We start from the raw sequence: 21015 nt of genomic DNA, 5'->3' as shown, positions 1-21015 counted from the left end.
GGGTGTTCGTGTAATAGAGGTGTGAGTGCCGTCCACTTAATAGACGTTCGTTTTACTGTAAATTTGGAACCCTGCAACTAGATGTCCGTTCAATAAAGGGTGTTCGCTTGACACAGTAACTGTGCACTGTCCTAATATCGCATTTTCTTTACGTAAAGGGATTTAATCTTACTATGGTCAAGAACCACATTGTACCATCCAAGATCAAGTTATCCATCTTATCCAATGTAACGACTGTGACAAGCTTACTGGGGACCAAAATAATGATACGAAAGGCAGCTAATGTGAGTTACTAGGCCTATTTATCTTGGTTATAATGTTTTCCTGTTCCAGGACACGTGTCGTTCTGTATAGCAAGAGGATTCGTTGTATAGCCTTTACCCTTAGTATGTATTCCCAAGCTTTTCTGGCGAGGAATACAATACGTAAGGGACACGTGTGGTCTGCAATGGGAAAACAATAATCCTCAGCTGAATGATCAAATAATGGCTGGCGCGAGCACTCTTTTCCAAGCGCCGTAATATTCCAGTCTGAAAAGTTATAAATCAGGTTATGTTGTAAGCGCAAACGACGTATACAGCTACACGTCGAGGAAAAGAAAAAAAAGAAAAAGTGTTCGCGTTGTCGTTATGAGACCGCTTTTTCATAGCAAACCATGTTGTGTTTTTTTGCTTGATACAGGGCGATATATTGATCAATGGTGCAGCTCATGTCCTTACAGATATCCAGGCTACTAATGGTGTCATCTTTGTTGTGGATCAGATCGTACCGGTAAGAACACTGCATTCAAGTTTTATCATATTGATCAGTCAGTCAGTCGGTCAGTTAGTGTGTCAGTCGGTTAGTTGGTCGGTCGGTCGGTCGGTCAGTCGGTCGTTCAGACAGTGTGCTAGTTAGCTGATCGGTCAATGAGTCACTTAATCGGTCAGTCGGTCGCTCAATCGGTTTATCATTATTTATAATTACAGATTACTGGACCTGTTCCCCCACCACCTTCAACAACGTCAAGACCCACTACAACACCAACATCTTCTACAACACCAACATCTTCTACAACACCTCCCCCCACAAAACGAACTTCATCGTCTACACAACAGACAACGGTAAGAATAGGATAGTAATTTTTCTTAAAATATATATGGATATATTTGTTAGTTTTCGTCTTTTATTTATATACATCCATCCATTTCTTCCTATATTCGTTACTTTCGATTTTACTTCTTTAACTAGTAGTTTGCAATGCATTTCAAGCCTTTCTAAAGTAATGTCTTGTTCTTTTTCATCTGTAATCAGATAACGTCTCTTCCTTCGACAAAGCGTCCATCCACTCTACCTAAAACAACAGCTACAACACCACATACCACCAACCACCCCACTACAACCACGCACACCACTAACCACCCCACTACAACACCACGTACCACTAATCAACCCACTACAACACCACGTTCCACTAATCAACCCACTACAACCACACACTCCACTAATCAACTTACAAGCAATAAATCTTCACTACCAACACTTAAATCCTCTACTCAACGATACTGTAAATGCCGACACGGACGAATAATACGACGACTTTATCGCGCGTGAACGGGCTTACAAGTAATTGAGGAGATTTCGGGAATAATTTTACGGACAGCACTTGACGACGAATTGAAGTTTATTACAATCCAAGAACTTGTCGTAAAATAACAGTCCCGCTTGCCGAGGTTAAGATATAGGTTATTGCTCCAACAAAGATAACTAAAAAACTACTCTAAACTCTTTGATCACGAATAGATGTGTTCTCGTCGACTTCATACACTAATACTAACGCTAAGTGGAATTGAGACGTGTTGTAACTAAGTGAAACGTTAAGGATATGACGTAACTAATAATAGATACAAAAATAAAGTGTTCGTGGGCGGGGCTGATAAGCCTTCCTTTACATGGCTCCCCTGAAATGTTTACATTTCACAATAGGGACATGCAATGTTCATTGTTCATAACGTTCTGACTAAACTATCTACGGGTACTTATCGTATGGCTCCTCGACGGGGAATTACCCGGTCTCAGCGTTCTAGTTACAGTCTTGTTTAAGGAGAACTACCAGTTTCTGGACAGGACGTTCCAAGCATCGAGGTTGGCTGATCCGCTTTCCTTTGCTGTCACGATCCCTTTCAGCGAGGGACACCTTTGCTGAGCGTACTCGTCCGTCATGACTCCGGTTAACGCACATAACACGACCTAGTAACCATGAACTGCGGGGCAGGTTTTCGTCTTTGATGATGACGATGTCGTTAACTTGCATTTCGCGACGGGGCCTTGTCCATTTTTGACGTGTTTGGAGTGAGAGGAGAAATTCTTTTCTCCACCTACTCCAGAACTCGTTGGCCAGGTGCTGGACACGCCTCCACCACTTTCTTGAATACTGATCTGCAGGCTGATACACACCAGGTGGGGCCATGAGTACTTTGGTCTTCATGGTCAGTAGTTGGCTTGGCGATAAGGGCTCGAGGGAGTCTGGATCATTCAAATTGTCCACTGTTAATGGTCGACAATTAACAATCGCTTCTACCTCGCACATGAAAGTCCGAAGTGACTCGTCATTCAGTTGCTCACTGTTGGCTTGTAGGATGGCTGATAACACGTTGCGAACCGTCCGTATCTGCCGCTCCCATACACCGCCCATGTGGCTTGCTGCAGGGACGTTCATCTTGAAGGTGAACCAGTCGCAGTTGTTCTTCATGAGCTGCTCTTTGACCTTTGACTGGTCCATTTCTGCTAGGGCTGCTGCGAGTTCGCGTCGTGCTCCCACGAAGTTAGTTCCTTGGTCGCATCTCAGCATTCTGACTGGACCTCTACGGCTTACGAATCGTCGGAAAGCATTGATAAAGGAATCGGTTTCCAGGGTGTTAGCTACTTCAAGGTGGACTGCTCTGGATGCAAGACACGTGAATAGAACGCCGTATCTTTTCATTTCTTTGCGCTTTTCCTTGATGATAAAGGGACCGAAATAGTCCACAGCACAGTTGGTGAATGGTGGTGCTGGCTCTAGACGATCTTCGGGAAGATCGGCCATCTTTTGCTCTTGTACTTTAGCTCGGAGTCTGTTGCACATTACGCAGTTTTCGATTGCGGTAGCAACAACTCTTGAGCCACCAACTACCCAGTATCCATTTGCACGGATCTCGCTCAGAGTAAGGTTGCGACCCTGATGCTTGACTTGGTTATGGAAATGACGTACGATTAGTGTGGTCACGTGGCTTCGACCAGGAAGAATGACTGGAAATTTAACCTTGTCTGTTAGACTTGAATGTCGGAGGCGTCCTCCGACACGCAGCAATCCATGAGAGTCGATAAACGGGTCTAGCTTGCGAAGTGGGCCTTGCGAGTTTGATTGTTTTGAATCTTGAGCATCTTTACTTGATTTCAGTTGTGTTATTTCATCGTTGAAATGGTTTGCTTGAACTGCCTTTATAATCTGGATTTCTGTCACCTCTAGGTCACTGACATTCACCTCAGTAGGCTTTATGTCCGATTGTCTCCCTTTCACTGCGTTGCGGAGCCTTTGAATAAACTTTATGCACAGGGCCATTACTCGCTTAACACGAAACCAGCTGGAATGGCGTTGAGCATCATCTTCGAGAGTAGTTACTGACTTTGCTAGTTCTGTTGACGTGGTTGCTACGCTTGCTGATTTCTTGATCTCTGGATCATTTTCTTGTAGATCATATGGTTGTGAGGTTGGTGCTTCTTGCTCTTCATCAGTTTTCCACAGAAAGGCTGGTCCTGACAACCATTTCGAATCTTTGAGCTGATCTGCACGTAGGCCTCTAGACCCTTCATCTGCTGGGTTATTCTTGGTGTCGACGTACATCCATTGGTCCACCGAGGACTTGTCTTGGATTTCTTGCACACGGTTAGCTACGAATATATGAAACCGTCTGACTGCATTTGCAATGTAACCGAGAACAACTTTACTATCGGTCCAGAAAACTTCCTTTGTTATTTCGATGTCTAGCTCGCGCCTTAACTGTTCACTCACACGAACCGATACGACAGCTGCGGTCAGCTCTAGACGAGGGACCGTTAACTTCTTTAAGGGGGTGACTCGTGCCTTTCCCGCCAAGAAAGAACAATGGACTCTACCAGAGTTGTTGACTAGTCTGAGGTAGCTGCACTGACTGTAGCCTTTGAAGCTTGCATCGGAGAAGTGGTGCAGTTCTGCCTTGATTACTTCACCGAAGTCTTCTGGTTTGTAGCAGCGTGGTATTGTAAAACTTTCCAGATGTGGAAGTTGAGATCTCCATTTACGCCATCTATCGACCATGTCGTCAGGAATTGGATCATCCCAACCGATGTCGAGACGGCATAGGTCTTGTAGTAGCGACTTGCCTTCTAACACAACTGGGGCGAGAAAGCCTAGAGGATCGTAAATGGAACTCACTGTAGAGAGGATGCCGCGCCTTGTGGATGGACGATCTTTCAAGGAGATTACGAACTTGAATGCGTCTGATTTTGTACACCACTGCACCCCAAGTGCACGTTCCATCGTTTTTTGATTCAGCTCTAAGTCCTTCACATCTTTTGCTCTGTCAGACTCAGGGATTTTTTCAAGCAAGGCTTTGCTATTCGATGTGAACTTGTGAAGGTTGAATCCACCGCGTTTGCACATCTCCTTTACGTCGCTCACGAGTTCAAACGCTTTGTCTACTGATGGTACCGATTTCAAGCCGTCATCAACGTAGAAGTTACGGCGCACGAACTCTGCTGCTTCTGTTCCGAGGCTGCCTTCGTTGTCATCAGCTGTGGTCTTGAGGGCAAAGTTCGCACAACCTGGTGACGAGGTCGCGCCGAACAGGTGCACTGTCATCCGATACTCCTTAGGCTCACGAGAAGTATCGCCATTCTCCCACCACAAGAACCGCAGCAGATCTCTGCAACTCTCTGGGACCTTTACTTGATAGAACATTGCTTCGATGTCGCACATTATTGCAACGGTTTCTTGTCGAAATCTGTATAGGACACCCGTCAAGCTGTTCGTCAGATCAGGCCCTTGCAGCAGGTGGTTGTTCAGTGACTCTCCTTCATAGCAAGCCGAGCAATCGAAAACTACCCTGAGTTTGTCAGGCTTCTTTGGGTGGTATACTCCATGGTGGGGAATATACCACACTTTCTGCGAGTTGCTTTCGTTGGTTTCAGGTGCTAACTCAGCGTAGCCCTTATCTAGCATGGAATTCATGAATTCTATGTAGCGTGAGCGGTATAACTCATCAGCTGCGAATCGTTTCTTGAGGGACTTCAAGCGAACGTAGGCCATCGAACGGTTATTTGGCAGTACGAACTTATCATCCTTGGTAGGTAACGGCATTTCATAGTGACCATCGGGAAGGTAGTTAATGCCGTTTTCGACGATATTAAGGAACTTCCTATCCTCCTGAGAGAGTGAGACGCTCGTTTGCTCTCTCTCGCAAAAGTCGAGTTCAAACATTGCTCTAATGTCACATGCGTTGAGTATTTCTTTAGTTTGCGGTTTCGTAGCAAATTTGACGCTTCGACGTGAGGATGCATTAGCTGTAGTGACGACGTGATGACAGGTGAATGTATCGTCCTTCAAGGTATGTTGAAGCTCCGGGGTTGCTGGTCCTAGTACTCCCCATCCCAACAGAGTCTTGATTGCGTAAGGATCATCCTCCCCTCCTAAAATGACATCTCGTGGTTTCAGAGCCTTAGGACAATTACATCCGATCAATACTCCTACTTCCATGTTTCTTTGTAGGGGGAGAAGATGATGTTTTATTGCCTTTAAGTGCGGCCAATTGTCCGCTGACTCTGGGGTAGCTATTTGGTTGGTGGACGATGGTATGGACTCTCTCGTATATGCCTTGGGCAACTCTATTGCACTTCCATTGTTGTCAAAGGGTTTTGCTATCAGACCTTCGATTTTCTTGACTGGTATGTCTTGCTTACCGTGCATTGTATTCAGTCGTAGAGTAATCTCAGGACCGTCGACTTCTAACTGCTTCAAGATAGATGTCTTTACAAATGTGGAATCACTACCATCGTCGAGGAGAGCGTAGACCTTAACTTCAACTCCTGGATTACTACTATGACTAAGCACAATAGGCACGATGAGGGAGGTTGTCGTTCCTTCACTAACTGGCGTAGGATCACAGACGTTTGCGTTTGTGTTCGCCTCTTCTCCAGCTGGTTCGGATGAATCATTTTCAGTGGTCGTTGCCGCGATGTTGTTCACCTTGCGTCTGGGTCTAGGCTTTGGTTTTGGCTTGACACCATGTAGTGGGGTCGGGTGTGGCCTTCCGCACTCGTCACATTGCAGTCTGTTCTTGCAAGAAGACGACAAATGTCCAGGCTTTAGACATCCAAAGCAAAGTGCCTTCGATATGATGACGTTCCTTTTTTCAACTTCGGACATACCTTTGAACGACTCGCATCTTTCCAGGGAGTGGCCTTTGTCGCACGCTGGGCATGAGGATGTACTCCTTTGTTGACTTGATGATGTGGTTGTTGCGAAACTGCTTGAGAGAGGGCGAGAGGGTAGTTCCCTTCTTTGCTTGGGCCTAGATTCTCTATCTGCATTCCTTTTTCGTTCTCGTCTTAAGGCGTCGGGTGAAAAGATCGGATCGTTCGCCAATTCAGCTTCTGCCTTAACATATCGTACAAAGTCAGTGAATGATACTCTTTGTAATTTTGACTGAATGTCATATGCGTGACGACACCATTTAGTACCACAGTACGACGGAAGCTTTGCACTTAATCTTATAAGAGTTTGCGTACTATCTAGCTCGGCAAGAGATCCTACTATGCGCACTGCTTCTGTACAGCGAGTAAGGAAGTCTGCGAATTCCTGGAGTGCGTTGCTGTTGCCGTCTGGGATGTTTGGCCAGTTGCGCATGCGTGATTTATAGGCTTCAGCGACGTGGATCGGATTACCGAAACGTTCATCTAAAAGCTTGCGTGCTTCTTTATATGAGTTCTCACTTGTTAGCGAAAGGAACCCTTTTATTACGTCATTGGCCTTGCCTTTAGTGTACTTCTCCAGGTAGTAAAGTCGGTCCATGTCAGATGTAACTTTAGTGGAAATAATTGTGTCAAATGCCGTGACAAAGCCTGGATAATCGAAAGGATTGCCGTCGAAAGTTGGAGGCTCCTTTGTCGGTAGGTGACTTATTGTTTGCTGGTTTATTAACAAAGCGCTCAGTTCCGTTTGTTTTGTCTGCAATGAAACTATTTGTTTTAATGTTTCGCTGCCGATGCTATTATAATTCCTTTCTTGTTCCGTGGGATCAGGTATTTCCCTTTTGATCCGTGGAGTAGGGATTGGCTTGTGTGCTTGCCTGTTATTTGTGCGGTGTTCATAATCTCGTTCCGTTTTCTCTTCCGGAAGTTGAAAGCCGTCTTTCACGAATTGCGTGACGTCATCACAAAGAGCGTTTTGCTCATCGATTACCATTTTCATTGCCAAATTCTCGGCTTTAACGATTGAAATTTCTCTTTCTAGCTCCAAAGCCCTTGCTTGCTTTTCCCTTTCCAAGTTTTCGATTTCGGCCTTAATTCTAGCTTCCTTTGCCGCGGCCTGCATTAACAAACAGCGTGCTGAGCCTGACGATCTAGACGTGTTGTCACTTCGTTTTGAGGATCGACTATAACTAGATCGATTGTCTAATATGTGTCTCTCTTCTAGAGATCTTATTTTCTCTGCTAATTTAATGCGACATTGATTATATTCTAGGTCGCGAACATCGAACCACGAGTAAGCGGCTTGTTTTTGTTCATCTTCTTCAATTTTGGAATGAAGACAAAAATGAGCTTGATCTAGCTCTTCCTTCAGTAGATCTAGCCTGTCTCTCTGCGCCTCGAGTGCTCTAAGGTCAACAGTCACGTCGCTAATTGAGTGATAGGTGGCCTTGATCTCTTTTGATAGATTGCGGGCGGCATTTTGTCGTTTTTGGTTGAGAGTATCGACAAGGTATACTTTTCCTTTCTCAGTCAATTTCCTGTCACGTGGTTTTGGTGGTGAAGGTGCGGTTTTACAGGTTGTACGCCCATCCGAATTCCGAGATTCTGAAGTCGATTCCTTCTCTACAAGTGAAATCTCAACATCACCAAGATCAATGAGTTTCGAAACAGTTTCTTTTTGTGACTCACTGTCGCTCATTTTGGAGATAACTAACCTCTTTTCGATTCTGTAATCTCAGCAATATTTGACGGTGTTATTTTACTGTAAATGCCGACACGGACGAATAATACGACGACTTTATCGCGCGTGAACGGGCTTACGAGTAATTGAGGAGATTTCGGGAATAATTTTACGGACAGCACTTGACGACGAATTGAAGTTTATTACAATCCAAGAACTTGTCGTAAAATAACAGTCCCGCTTGCCGAGGTTAAGATATAGGTTATTGCTCCAACAAAGATAACTAAAAAACTACTCTAAACTCTTTGATCACGAATAGATGTGTTCTCGTCGACTTCATACACTAATACTAACGCTAAGTGGAATTGAGACGTGTTGTAACTAAGTGAAACGTTAAGGATATGACGTAACTAATAATAGATACAAAAATAAAGTGTTCGTGGGCGGGGCTGATAAGCCTTCCTTTACAGATACACTACAGACAAAACTCTAATCTCTACATCTAAAACTACCATAAAGAAGGCAACCTCTGGGGAATACACTACGGCTTCTATTTTGACTTCGTCAACTGGGGTACCTCATACATAATATTCTTTAAATTTAAACCTCACTTCTAAATGTTGCGTGCCATCAGTGTGTCTTGTGCATGCATCATTAGCCATTACAAGGTTGAGGAAAAACTACTGGGTCGAGTTGGTATTGCAATACATTGTGTGACTATTTTAGAGAAATAGACTTCATTTTGGAAATATGTCCCCTAAACAGTCCCACAATGCACTGCAATGTCAACTTGACACTAGTTTTTCCACCACCTCGGAATGACTAATACTGATGTTATGTTAGAGCAAATTTAGTGTGAATGTGAAACCCTCACGGTATACGATATCGTGCCGTGACAATTACAGTGTGATGTCATCGGCTAAGCAGTAACCTTACGGCTCTGTGATTGGCTCACAGATCTTCGTCATTACCGTACCGTGACTTTGTTTTGTGCCGTACCATTTCACAGCAGTACGAGTTGTATCTTGACTCTTTAGAAGTTTTGCAATATTATTTTTTAAGTACAGGAGTCATATTAGCTCCCTATGAAACAGACGTCTTTAGGGTCTTCACGTCGTCACGCAATGTTTCCCTCCGGAATACGTTGTGTGACCCTCCCTAATGACATCTGTGCACAGCCATATTGGAGGAAGAAAATTCGTCAAAAGATTTTAGGTCCTGAGGGGAGAGAGATTCCTCTGTTTTGCAATCCAGCATTACTGCTAACTTTCCAACCCTTTATTGTTCCGTGGTTTAAGGTTTCCTTATGTATAACGGGACACGAACAGCAAACATGGACTACCTGTGGTTTATAATGGTTGATTGTAATAAAAGGTTTCCTTTGTTTTTTCCCCAGGTGACTATTGAACCAACCACCAATAACACCAAGGTACGATCAGCAGTACATTCATATTATCTATTTAATAAGGTTATAAAACCTCCAATACACGAAAACGAAGTGAATAGGGCAAATTTAGAATCTAGAACTATTTATATTTGTATTTTGTATTTTTTAACAGCCTGGAGTGTTTGGGAAGCGTGCCAAGGTTAGTGTCAATCTTCTGATTAACCCTCCTACTTTGGGCGAATCCAGAATCCTTCGAAATAATGATTTGAGTCAGCTCATAATAACGAAATATAATCTTATATGAAAACAATCGTTAGTAGGCAAGAGATACTAGAAACATACCAGAAATAGTTTTCTCACGAAATTCACACTTTTCAAAAATTCATATCTTCACGAGTTTTGAACCTATTTCCTTCAAACCTTCACAGTTTACTGATTTGGACATGCTCTTTTCAGCTATGGCAATCATTCTTCTGTTTGTTAGTTTAAAAAAATACCTGATAAAATTCAATATAACCAATTTTTTCCCAGAGCCATGAAGGATTGTCCGGTGGAAAAGTTGCTGCAATCGTCGTTACTTTGATTTTGGTGATAGCAGTTTTTGCTGGTGTCATTTGGTACTTCAGGAAGAAAGTCTCCTTGCCAAGTCCGTCGTTTAGATATCGCAAGGTAAGGGTGAGACAGACAGACAAAAAAAAAAGCGGATAGATAGACAGACAGGCAGAAAGGCGAATAAACAGGAAGAAAGACAGACAGATAGACAAATAGATGGACAGACAAGCAGGCAGGCAGAAAGGCGAATAAACAAGAAGAAAGATAGATAGGCAGAAAGACCGACAGACAGACAGACAGACAGGCAGGCATACCAACCGATTGAAAGGTAGATGCGAAAATGAAGACTTTACTTGAAAAGCGTCTTCATGTCTCACCTACTCGTTTGTTGTTGTTTTTTTTCTGGCTCTACTCATAGGAGAATGAAACGGTGCAGTACGACAGCGAAGTGTTTCAAGATAATGCGCCTTCCTTCTCATATGAAAATCCTATGTATGGCGACACATCGGAACCTGGACCCAGGGAAATTACGGTCCATGAAGGGCCTGGACTACAAGCAGTAAGTTGCTTTCTTTGCTTCCCTCTTTCTTCCTCCCTTCACTTTTCTCTCCCTTTTTCCTTCTCTCCCCTTCTCCCTTTCCCTCCTTACTCTCTCCATTCTTTCCTAACTCCCCTGTCCTACCATGTCTTCCTTTATTTCTTCCTTCTATTCTCTCCTTTTTTCCTTCCTTTCCTTCCTTTTCCACTTCCCTTCCTCCCCTCATTTTGTTCTTCTGTTCCCCTAATTGTAATTTCTTTGACAGCCTTTCAGCGACCCAGAACACACGGAGTTCAGCAATCTTATTTACATGGAATTCAAAGAACCACCAAGCAAGGGAGAATCTTCTGACAATGTGGTAACTTAAATTTATATAATAATATCATATATTTATAAGTCATTTGCTAAAATCGCAAACTAACGATCTACATTGCGTTTCACTGTCAAACTCGTATTAATGCTACTTTCTTAATTTTGTTGCGAGTTACCCTCAAAAAGATTTGATGAATGGTAAAATAATCTGTTAGCGGAAGTGTCCTAGTCTGCGTTCCTTTGCGGTCAGCAGTTATTTTGTTACCAGGGGAGTTTTTCAGGAGAAAAATAGTTTTACTCTATTGTTTTGCCAACTGCCATGGCTACCATCGCTCGATGACGCAAAGCTTCTTTAAGGAGAAGCAGGAATGTAACAACCCTACGGCACAGTGCCGCTTTTCCAAGCATCCCAATAGTTTGATCATTGATTGGGAAAGAACACGCGATGGTTCAAATCACATGTTTAAGTTGTCACAGATTTGTATGGCAAAACACTTGCGTGATGGAGGTGTCGACTTACAGGGATTGTGCCGCATATCCAGCATTCTGATTGGATGATCATTGATCACGTTACGATACCGTGTCGTGAACTGTTCGTAAAAAAATATACCGGGATATCTCCGTCTTTCGTCAATGCATAATGATTTGCCTGAAAACACGAGATTTTAAACGATGTGAACTTTTTTTTTCTTATGCATACTCTTTAAATTTAAAGAAATCTAGAGTGCATGTATGATTAGGCGCACAATAAGGGTAGTGTAAATGATGGGGGTCAAGGGCGATGAGAAAGTAAGCGAGTAAGATATTGAGGGGGGAGAGGACCACACCTTAATGCAATGCATGGTCATCCCACATCTCTTGACCTCCACGTCACTTGACCCCCGCATCACTTGACCTCCACATCTCTTGACCTCCACATCTCTTGGGCATGTTCAACCTCATCTCAGCAATAATTACTCAATAACTTTTAAATAAAACGAAACTAAATAGCGTTTTTCTTTTGCTTTTTCAGTTGAATCTAGTAGAAGACGGAGATCTTCCTGCAGGAAAGGAACAAAAATGTAAAACATTGTTTTCATAATTCTTAAAGTGCTTATAAGCCTTTACACAGATGCGAAGGTTTATATTCCCAATATGCTAATGACTATGACGTAACAGAAGGGATCATTTAATATACAACACTGCGCTCGTTCTGGAATACAGTATTTTAAAAGCATCGCCCTTTTACTCGTGACTCACGTAAAGGTTCTTACAAATTTGTTTTCAAAAAATGTCCAGCGTTCAATCTTAAAAGTTGCCACAAAATAACTGAAATCCCTTATGTTACGTCATAGTCATTAACATATTGGAAATATAAACCTTCGTATCTCAAAGACCCGACATTCAAATGACGAATTATTTTCACAATCAACTATTCACTATTTAAAGAATCAATTCTGAAAATATTGTGTAAAGGCTCATAAGCACTTTAATTTTCCTCCGGGGTTCTTTTCATCAGTACTAGTCATTTTTTGTCCTCGTCAGCTCGCTAATTTTCTCTAATTTCAAATCTTTTTTCTTTTAGGTTAATGCTCCACTCCTACAGCAAGAAAATCTATAATCTTTTGACACCTGCACTTCCTTAAAACGAATTTTTCACTTAATTACGCGAGTAACGCACATAATGCTTTTATTGCTTTTGGTTGGTTAAGCAATGCAAAAGATATTCCACAGAGGGATTGAGGCCCCGTCCACACGTGTCCGGAAATTTTTGTATCCGCAATTTTTTTTGCGGATACGAAAATGTTCGCGTCCACACGCAGCGTATTCGAATCCTTTTCGAATCGTTTTCACTGGCTACACGTATCCAGAAATTTCTTGATCCGCCCTGATGCACCTTAGTGTCTAGTCCCTTTGACGGATAGTTTTTCTTATTGAGCATACGCAAAATCGTGTTTACGTCAGCGTATTCGAAAATTTGCCGTCCACACGTATCCGTATTCGGAGCGTATTCGAAAATGTCCACTCTGGGGACCGTTTTTGAAAATTTACGGATACAATTGGGTGCTATTCTTGCCTTTGATTGGTTTAACTAAAGCGGAAGCCTTTGACAGCTGGAGTGGGTCGTATTCTCGCTTTTGATTGGTTTAGCTAGAGTAAAAGCCATTTGAAAGCTGGGGTGGGTAGTATTCTCGTTTTTCATTAGTCTAATTAGAACGGAAGCCATTTGACAGCTGGAGTGGGTTGTATTCTCGCTTTTGATTGGTTTTGCTAGAGTGAAAGCCATTTGACAGCTGGAGTAGGAGGTATTCTCGCTTTTGATTGGTTTAGCTAGAGTGGAAGCCATTTGACAGCCTGATTGGGTGATATTCTTGCCTTTCATTGATTTAGCTAGAGCAAAAGCCTTTTAACAGTCAAAGTGATTCATAAAGCAGCTTGGGGGAGGGGTGTTTACCTATCTCAAAGGCAGAAAGCTGCATCTGCCAAAAGCTCAAGTTTCTTTAAAGGAATTTTTAAGAGTTTAGCTTACATGGGATTACTGCTGTCTTTTTTGAGAGATTGCTTAGCAGTTGCTGTTCCACACAGTGAATCCCCCTAAGTATGTATCTAAATTCATAAGCAACCACGCTTCATTTTTTGCATCAAGGTAATAAATTGGCTGTCTGCATCTGTGAACAGTAGTGCTCTTAGAGGTGGTTTTATTGAATTCACCTTTTCAAAGTGGAAAAGACTTGGTTTGAGTGGCTAGAATTTGGGAAACTAAATGGACTCATCCCCCAATATATTCCAATACTGTATGAGCTTTGAACTTTGGAAAGGGTGAATTCAATAGACGTTTCCTGAATAATTTGGCTTAAGTGCCCACTAACCAAAGGTTCCTAGTCAAAGTTTGTATGAATAGATGGGTTCATATAAAATACTGTTTATCTTGTCCAGTCCAGCCTTGATTTGGAGTCCTTGTTATGTGGGAATGGCTCAAGTGAATTCAGAAAAAAAGTTCTATTGTCCAGCTGGGGTACTCCAATGTAAAAAGGGTGCAGACGATCATAAAGGGAAAAGAGAATTTGGGTGTGGTCCTGGTTGAATATTAGCACTTTGAAACATAAAATAAATTATTAAATTATAAAATAAAATAAATTATTTAATACAATTGATTAATGACATTAATTTTTTCACCCCTAAAATAGGAAGTGATTTAAGATTTCACTCCCCTCAAAGATATCATCCCCTCCCTTCATTATGTAAGAGTACCCCACATGGGTCTATTGTTCTGCATTGTAAGGCATTACCATATATAGCATGCTTTATACCAGGGTATTTAACTATAGTTGGCATCAAATGCAAGGAGTATTTATATATGTCAATATGCACAGTATGCTTATATTTTAATAAGTAAACATATCAAGTAGTCACTTAAATAAAAATTCATTTCAAGCTTTGAATTTGTGCCAAACTTACTCATACAATTTTTTTAAATGTTTCTTTAACTTTTCATGTAAAAGAGAGTTTCTTTCTAAAGATTTCTGAGTCTATTGTTTTCTCATTCCAAAGTTCTTTGGGATACTACTGGAAGAAAAGAAATAATACTCAAGGGAATGGCACATTGTCTGAAATGAAAAAAAAACGTTCTATCTGATAAGCCAAGAAACAAATGTAAAAATTTAATCAGGAAAAAAAACAAGGGTGGGCGGAGTACATTTTATTATGGGGGAGAGGGGGGGGCAGAATTTATTTTTTCGCATAGAACTTTTAAGACACTGAAATGATAAGATTTCATTCTCGTAAAAAGTGGGGGAAGTGGCCCTTAAAATTGAGATTCACACATTGAACTCGGAAATAATTTTCAAAACCCCTCTGGAATTTCTCCTGAATCCTTACCCACTCCTCCCTCCTCCAAAAATAGAAGCATTTTTCCACACACAGGTAACCCACGAATCCAACATACCTCAAAATAGCTATACCGCTTATATGGTAAACTATTGTCTATGAATCGAGACATTTGATTGGTTGACCAGTGATCGGTCTGTCTCTGTATACAAAACTTGATCATAGTCTATCACCCAGTAGTTACAAACTGTGCCTTGCATGGCATTGCAAGCCAACTGCGTTTGGAAGAGATATGGACGAAAAAGGTGACAAAAAAAGTCCAAATAAGTAAGTATCTACAGAGTATAGATACCTTTTGAAGTTTGGAGGCAATTTTTGGGGAAAATCAGTCTCGCGATTGCCAGGAATTTTTCGCGCGAAATGTGGCACATGGCCGTGGCACTAAAAATGGCTTTGCAGATAGACACTTTATACATTGATAAAGGTTAAACTTCTGAGTTGTTATAGAAGGATTTTTTAACTGGAAGTTTGGTATTTTATTCATTTATGCTCTCCTGGGGTTATGGTTATCCAGGGATTCCTCGTTGTTCATCTTTTGGTGTGTAATATTGACGTAAATGCATAGTAAGAGGGTCGAGTCTATGTCATGTTCTAATCCGATCTTCCTCTACAGACTCAAAGCGAAACTCGTCAAGCAAATATCAGATGAAGCTTACTGGGATTGTAGTGTTTGTACATACCGAAATACTTCTGAAGCCTTTAAATGCGCCATGTGCGACGTCAGGAAGGGTACTTCAACAAGGTATGCTACATATGAAACTTGTTCATATTCTGATCATTGCATGGTTGTTGGCATACAAATGGTTTTCTCACTAAACAAACTACCACAAAATATCTCTTGCTAAACATCAGCGTAAATAGTTGATTTGGGGATATTTTCTTATTAATTATGCACTGTTAGTTGTGGTTCAACATTCAGTACAATCTTGATTAGAAAATGCAAGGCGAACACGAGGTTCTTTCCTCTAAGTTAACTTGGGTTAATCACTGAGACAGTCTGGAGTTTGTGCTCGGCTTTTCCTATTAACACCATCTTCTACAACTGCACCATGTTTTCTGCTTTATTTTCGTCCCCATATGAAAACCTGGTACGGTAGAAACACCTCGAGTTGAAGCTGAGAAAGCATCAACAAAGCTCAAAGAGCTTCACTTCCAGACCGGTTATCTGTCAGATTATTTTGCAGTTTCAACTCAATAACCTTTATCCAATTTATCAGAGAGAGGATCTTATCTTTGTAAACAAGATAGTCTTATTTATTTAACGTTATTATTCTAAAGCAGTTGTCTTAATTATATAAACCAGCTGTTTATGATGTTTAGATCCATATATATGCATGGCTAAACTTGTTTATAACTCTTTTCCTCTGATATTCGACCTCTGGTAGCTCAAAAGATACATAGGTCAACTCATTCTTCCGCGTACTTACATAAATCCTTTAGAAAAATCACTTGATAAGATTGTAAAAAATCTTTAAGTCTTTCATTAACACCTTGGGCCATTTATTTATTATTTATAGAACTAAATAACTCAGCTACTTGGAGTTTAACAATAGGAAAGAGCTTTATTTTTGTTCGAGCACCACATGAAATATTTCCAGAAAAAAAATATTGATGAAACTTAAACAACCATTTATTTTCTTTTCTGCTTCGTAGTTCAAAGTTTATTTATTCACAAGGAAACATTAATCAAAGAACATCTATGTTTGTACATATTAGTATATTTATGCATGCTACCTTGTATATATATGCTTATGAGAATATATATGAAATATATAAATATATATACACCCCTATAGGGTAGTTTGTTAAGAAGTATCGATGGTATCAAGAGTTTATGAATATAGAACTTAATTGGACAGTTTTAAAAGTGATTGTTTAATTTCCTTGTAGCAGTGTGCATAGGGCTAAAGTGTCATACCGTGCACATGTTCCATTGACATATGAATTGGAAGGTTTTTTTGGATCAATGCCAACATGGCAGATGGTTCTGTATGAAGCAGACAGACTCATTGGTGATAAAAGAAAACATTTAGTGAAAGAAAAGCTAGAAGCACTCATGGGAATGATGCCAATGAATTATTTTTAATCATTATGTTATTATTTCATTATACAACCGTTCTTAATTAATTGTTGCCATTATTGAAAGTGTTTTATGTGTAGGTTGGGTTTTCTATTGTTTGACAATTTGTAACACTGAAATGTCTTCCCCCTTCATTGTTGTGGTTGGATCCATTTCTATATGTGCTGTATGCATAACCTTTTGTGTAGGAGAAGTCACAGTTTGAATATACTCATAATTTGTTCATCATTGGCCAGTATTAAAGGAATATGAAATGTGTGTGCATGCTTCTGTAATGTGATTTACACACGCTGGGAGCTGTGGGCATAAGAGAAATAAGCTTAAGAAAATGATGTGTTATCAAGTGTTTTTCTTGCTTCTCAAGTGCTCTGTAGCTCCTACAGCTGTTAAATGTCCCTCTTACAAAATATTTTTGAACTATTTTGAGCTAGCGTGTCTCTGTCCTCCGATATAAACAGGGTAACCAGCCAATCATTGTGTGCATTATATTTCAAAAATCTAATAAAAGGGGGTAATATAGTACTGGAATGTCGTTGTCACTGGGAATGTGTTTTGGGGGGTGCCTAATTGTGCAGATATAATGAAATGTTAAGTGGTTTTGTTTGGATGCAGTATGCATTTATTTTATGCCGATGCACATGAGGTAAGAATACTGAATCATGAAGCTGCTATAACACTTAAATGGCTTCATCATTGAGGTTAGAATGTGTTCTCTTTACATGGGTAGGATAAATCAATGCATAGATTTGTTTCAACAGGCATTTATTAAATATTCTCATAGCTACGTCACTCCACTTTGACACTGAAATGGCTTCCTGGCATTGGAATATGAGCCATTTCTGCGCCAATGTATGATTAAGTTACAGCATGGTTTCGTTTGAGCATTCATTTATTCTCTTTGCTGAAAGCTAATGAGCTGATATGACACTGAAGTGGCTTCCCTAGTATTGGAAATTTATATAAACCATTTCTACAGGTGCTGTACAAAAAACCTTGATGCGTAAATATATGCTTAGCTCACAGCGACGGTGGTTTTGTTTGAGCATGCATTAATTGTGCTGAAAGCTAATTCTTTACATTACGAGCTGATATAACACTGAAGTGGCTTTAGTATGTGTGTGTTGGAATCCGATTTATTTCAGTCTACATGTAGTAATACTGTATCCATTTATTATGTGCTAGATACCACACTTGTTAAATGGCTTTCAGATTAAAAATAATTCTCATTTTACAGCAATGTAAAATGCATGTTTTCCCATTTTAGATCATGTGTAATTCCATTGAGAATGCAATCTTTGTCTGACTTGTATCTATATAGATGTGTTTTCCCATATTTGCCCCATCCCCTGGATGCCCCATAATTCCTTGCGATCCAAGATGACTGCCATATCATTAAAGTAGTCCTTTATTTTTAGAGTGCATTCAGTCAAATTATTGAATAGTTAGATAAATGTATCTAACTTAGATAACTATTTAGTTGACGTCACCTAAAATAGTAAAAGCGCGCCAAATAACGGTCATGCTAACCCGGGGGGTTGTTTTACCAGAGAATGAGTGAATAGACATTCATTTGTATCATCGTTTCTCCCTCTGATCTCAGTAGCTGTTTACTCGTAGTTTCAAATTTAGGTGACATCAGCTAAAATAGTAATTTACTTATCTAATTTAGGTGACGTACACTATTTAACAGTTTGACTGAATGCACTCTAAACTTTTCCATAATCTTGAGGAAGTACGACTTAAAAGGACTCCACTGTACTGAGTTTGCGATATATTGAAAACTGGGATCAGTTGTACGAAGCCTGGGTAGCGCTATTCAGTGGATAAATCCTTATCCAGTGGATAAATCGATGCTGTTATCCAATAAATTTATCCACTGGATAAGATTTATCCGTTGAATAGGAGGCTTCGTACGACCGGGCCCTCAGGTGTAAGAGTGAGATTTCATTTATGTTTTGTCTAGGAAACCTAGAATAAATGCTCAGCTTGTAGCACAACAAGTAGCTCAACAATATTCACCTGTTCTACCTCTCAAGAAAACACCAAACAAAAAAATAAATAATAGAAAAATGAGGTAAGATTATCCATTTTTCACTGTTAAAGCTGTGCTTTAGGCTTAAGCTCAGGGAGAATGGCCTCACTTTTTTTCATTTGCATAATCAGGGTTCGTGCTACATTTTCGTTACAAGATTCAAGGACTTTTTAAGCACTTTTCAAGCACAAAAATTCGATTTTCAAGGACAAAGTTTTTTGTATTAGAACATGGTTTAAACATTGATTCAATGTTACGGTGCAGGACAGTGCAGCTAATTCCGCCGGGGCCACATCCACCAATAAAAAACGATGACACGCAACCAACCAATAAACAAGCACCCAGAAACTCTTAAATCAATTTTAATCATTATTTATTTTAAAAGGAAAGTTAGAAATAGCATTAAGTTTGCATTAACTTTAAGGAGTATTCCAGGAGTTTTGGCGTTTTTCCCTTTTTTCAAGGGCTTTTCAAGCGCCCTTGAAAACGTGTTTTCAATTCCAGGGCTTTTCAAGGATTTCAAGGAGTAGCACGAACCCTGATAATAGTCTCTTATTTGACTCATATGTTTTCAATAATCTTCATATCTTCAGACCAAGACTCAACAATGTGGACAGAGACAGTGCACAACATATGGCGGTTACTGTCGGCAGTGTTACGGTTATAATAACAGATTATAAACTTTTAAAACCTGGTAGTTCACCATCTGGTACTCCTGAAGGAAATTCACCAGTTTCGGAGGGAAGTTACGACCCTGGTCCATCGAATGTGTCACTAGAATGTATAGGCAACGGCACAACAGTAGAAGACAGTTCATGACATTAGTGACATTTTTAGGTTTTAGCATCTTTCATAATTTCTATAAATAGCTAGCTTTATGTGATTATACAGTGTATTTTTAATATTGTAGCCCATGACTGTATCAAAGTGATACTGCTGTTGAAGACAACGATAGAAACTCCAGATCTTGGTCGTATGCCAGCCATAATTAGGTCTAAGAGAAAATTAGTTCTTCCAATTCAACGTTAGTTTTACTAAGAATACTACAGCTAGTGTATATTTAAAGAGTCTTGTATAATATTTTGTAACAGATGCAAAGGTAGTCGTGAAACACCCATTTTAAACCAGGTTAGGATAATTATTGCAGGGCTGTTGGCCAATCATCATTCAATACTTCACTAACTCTTTACCAGCTGATGAATTTTGGCCAACAAATGGCCAGGTGTCAACTGACACGTCAGCCAGTCATAAAGTACATGATTACCCATATAGTAGGTTTCACAGTAGTTTCTATTCCTCAATTTTTCTTTGGATAAAAGGGACCCTTTAAGAAGCTCTACTCACATTAATTTTAGGGGTGTCATTAACTTTTGAAAATAGATCATGAACTATAGCCAGAGAGTCCTGGCAGGGTTTTCATTAAGTTTTCAAACATGAGAATATCAGGATAGTATAAGCTGGAGAATTTTGACCCATTACCCAAGCATTCCCTGGGCATCTCAGACCCTTAATGAAAACCTTGACATTACTACCTTATCAGGAGATTCTGTCTTTTACTCTTTGTATTATAAAATGACTCAAATAGGTATGGAATGGATTTCATTTGGCATTTTGTAGCTAGCCATATACCATAGCCATAATTACCTATTCAGTTAAATGTGGAAACTGTCGAGAAACCAGGTCATGTGTCATAAATAAGTACCAATCACTTCCCTCACGATAGCCACTCTATACTAAATGGGTGCTAGCTCTATGGCCAGAAATAACCAGCCACATCAGACTGATCAACACATGCAGGGGCAGATCCAAGAATTTTAGAAGGGACTTGACTATTATGAAGGTTTTAACAAGAACTCCATAAAAAAGGGGGTGACTGTTACTAACGATATACTGAGAAATTTGACCAAAAAGTGGGGTGACTATTCACCCCTGGACCCACCCCTGACATGGCGCCAATCAAAAGGACCAGCCTTATATAAAGAGGTGTTTACTTGGGCAAGTGTCAATCCTGACCAGACATTGTTTGTTAACTGGCCTTTATTTTGTGCCCTCTAAATGTTATGTTATATATGTTAGCAACTGAAGCAATTTCAAACGTTCT

The 21015-nt window shown here is 40.3% G+C and overlaps 3 protein-coding genes across 3 annotated transcripts in view; 2 read left to right on the top strand and 1 right to left on the bottom strand.

Moving 5' to 3' along the window:
• LOC116305391 (stabilin-2) overlaps positions 1-14357 on the top strand; it is a 67938-nt gene extending 53581 nt beyond the window's left edge. Inside the window, exons 62-71 of the mRNA XM_089035471.1 lie at positions 159-284; positions 682-771; positions 969-1103; positions 9543-9575; positions 9706-9732; positions 10065-10202; positions 10504-10644; positions 10889-10981; positions 11948-11996; positions 12500-14357. Of these exons, the coding sequence (XP_088891597.1) occupies positions 159-284; positions 682-771; positions 969-1103; positions 9543-9575; positions 9706-9732; positions 10065-10202; positions 10504-10644; positions 10889-10981; positions 11948-11996; positions 12500-12504 (837 nt within the window). The 3' untranslated portion in view covers positions 12505-14357. The remainder of the gene's footprint in view (positions 1-158; positions 285-681; positions 772-968; positions 1104-9542; positions 9576-9705; positions 9733-10064; positions 10203-10503; positions 10645-10888; positions 10982-11947; positions 11997-12499) is intronic.
• Positions 1477-5777, bottom strand: LOC116294784 (uncharacterized). The gene has a single exon (XM_031702440.2). The coding sequence runs from the start codon at positions 5750-5752 to the stop codon at positions 2063-2065; it is 3690 nt and encodes a 1229-aa protein (XP_031558300.2). The 5' UTR covers positions 5753-5777; the 3' UTR covers positions 1477-2062.
• Positions 14358-14946: 589 nt separating the features above from the next.
• On the top strand, positions 14947-20183 carry LOC116287618 (YY1-associated factor 2). Its single transcript, XM_031694303.2, has 4 exons — positions 14947-15069; positions 15416-15544; positions 18846-18956; positions 19508-20183. The coding sequence occupies exons 1-4, from the start codon at positions 15035-15037 to the stop codon at positions 19731-19733; spliced, it is 501 nt and encodes a 166-aa protein (XP_031550163.1). The 5' UTR covers positions 14947-15034; the 3' UTR covers positions 19734-20183.
• The last annotated feature ends 832 nt before the right edge of the window (positions 20184-21015 follow it).

The sequence above is a fragment of the Actinia tenebrosa genome, unplaced genomic scaffold (assembly GCF_029948245.1).
Source record: "Actinia tenebrosa isolate PJP-AT-01 unplaced genomic scaffold, QUT_ActTen_1.0 PGA_scaffold3__52_contigs__length_22856419, whole genome shotgun sequence".
In the NCBI taxonomy this organism is placed as follows: Eukaryota; Metazoa; Cnidaria; class Anthozoa; order Actiniaria; family Actiniidae; genus Actinia; species Actinia tenebrosa.
The sequence above is the reverse complement of the archived record's forward strand: the minus strand, read 5'-3'. Positions and strand labels throughout refer to the sequence as shown.

Coding starts and splice junctions, on each gene's coding strand:
- LOC116287618 (XM_031694303.2), top strand. CDS start 15,035: ATGGACGAAAAAGGTGACAAAAAAAGTCCAAATAA. Junction 15,545..18,845: donor AGGAAGGGTACTTCAACAAG/GTATGCTACATA, acceptor TGTTTTGTCTAG/GAAACCTAGAATAAATGCTC. Junction 18,957..19,507: donor ATAAATAATAGAAAAATGAG/GTAAGATTATCC, acceptor TCATATCTTCAG/ACCAAGACTCAACAATGTGG.
- LOC116294784 (XM_031702440.2), bottom strand. CDS start 5,752: ATGGAAGTAGGAGTATTGATCGGATGTAATTGTCCTAAGGCTCTGAAA.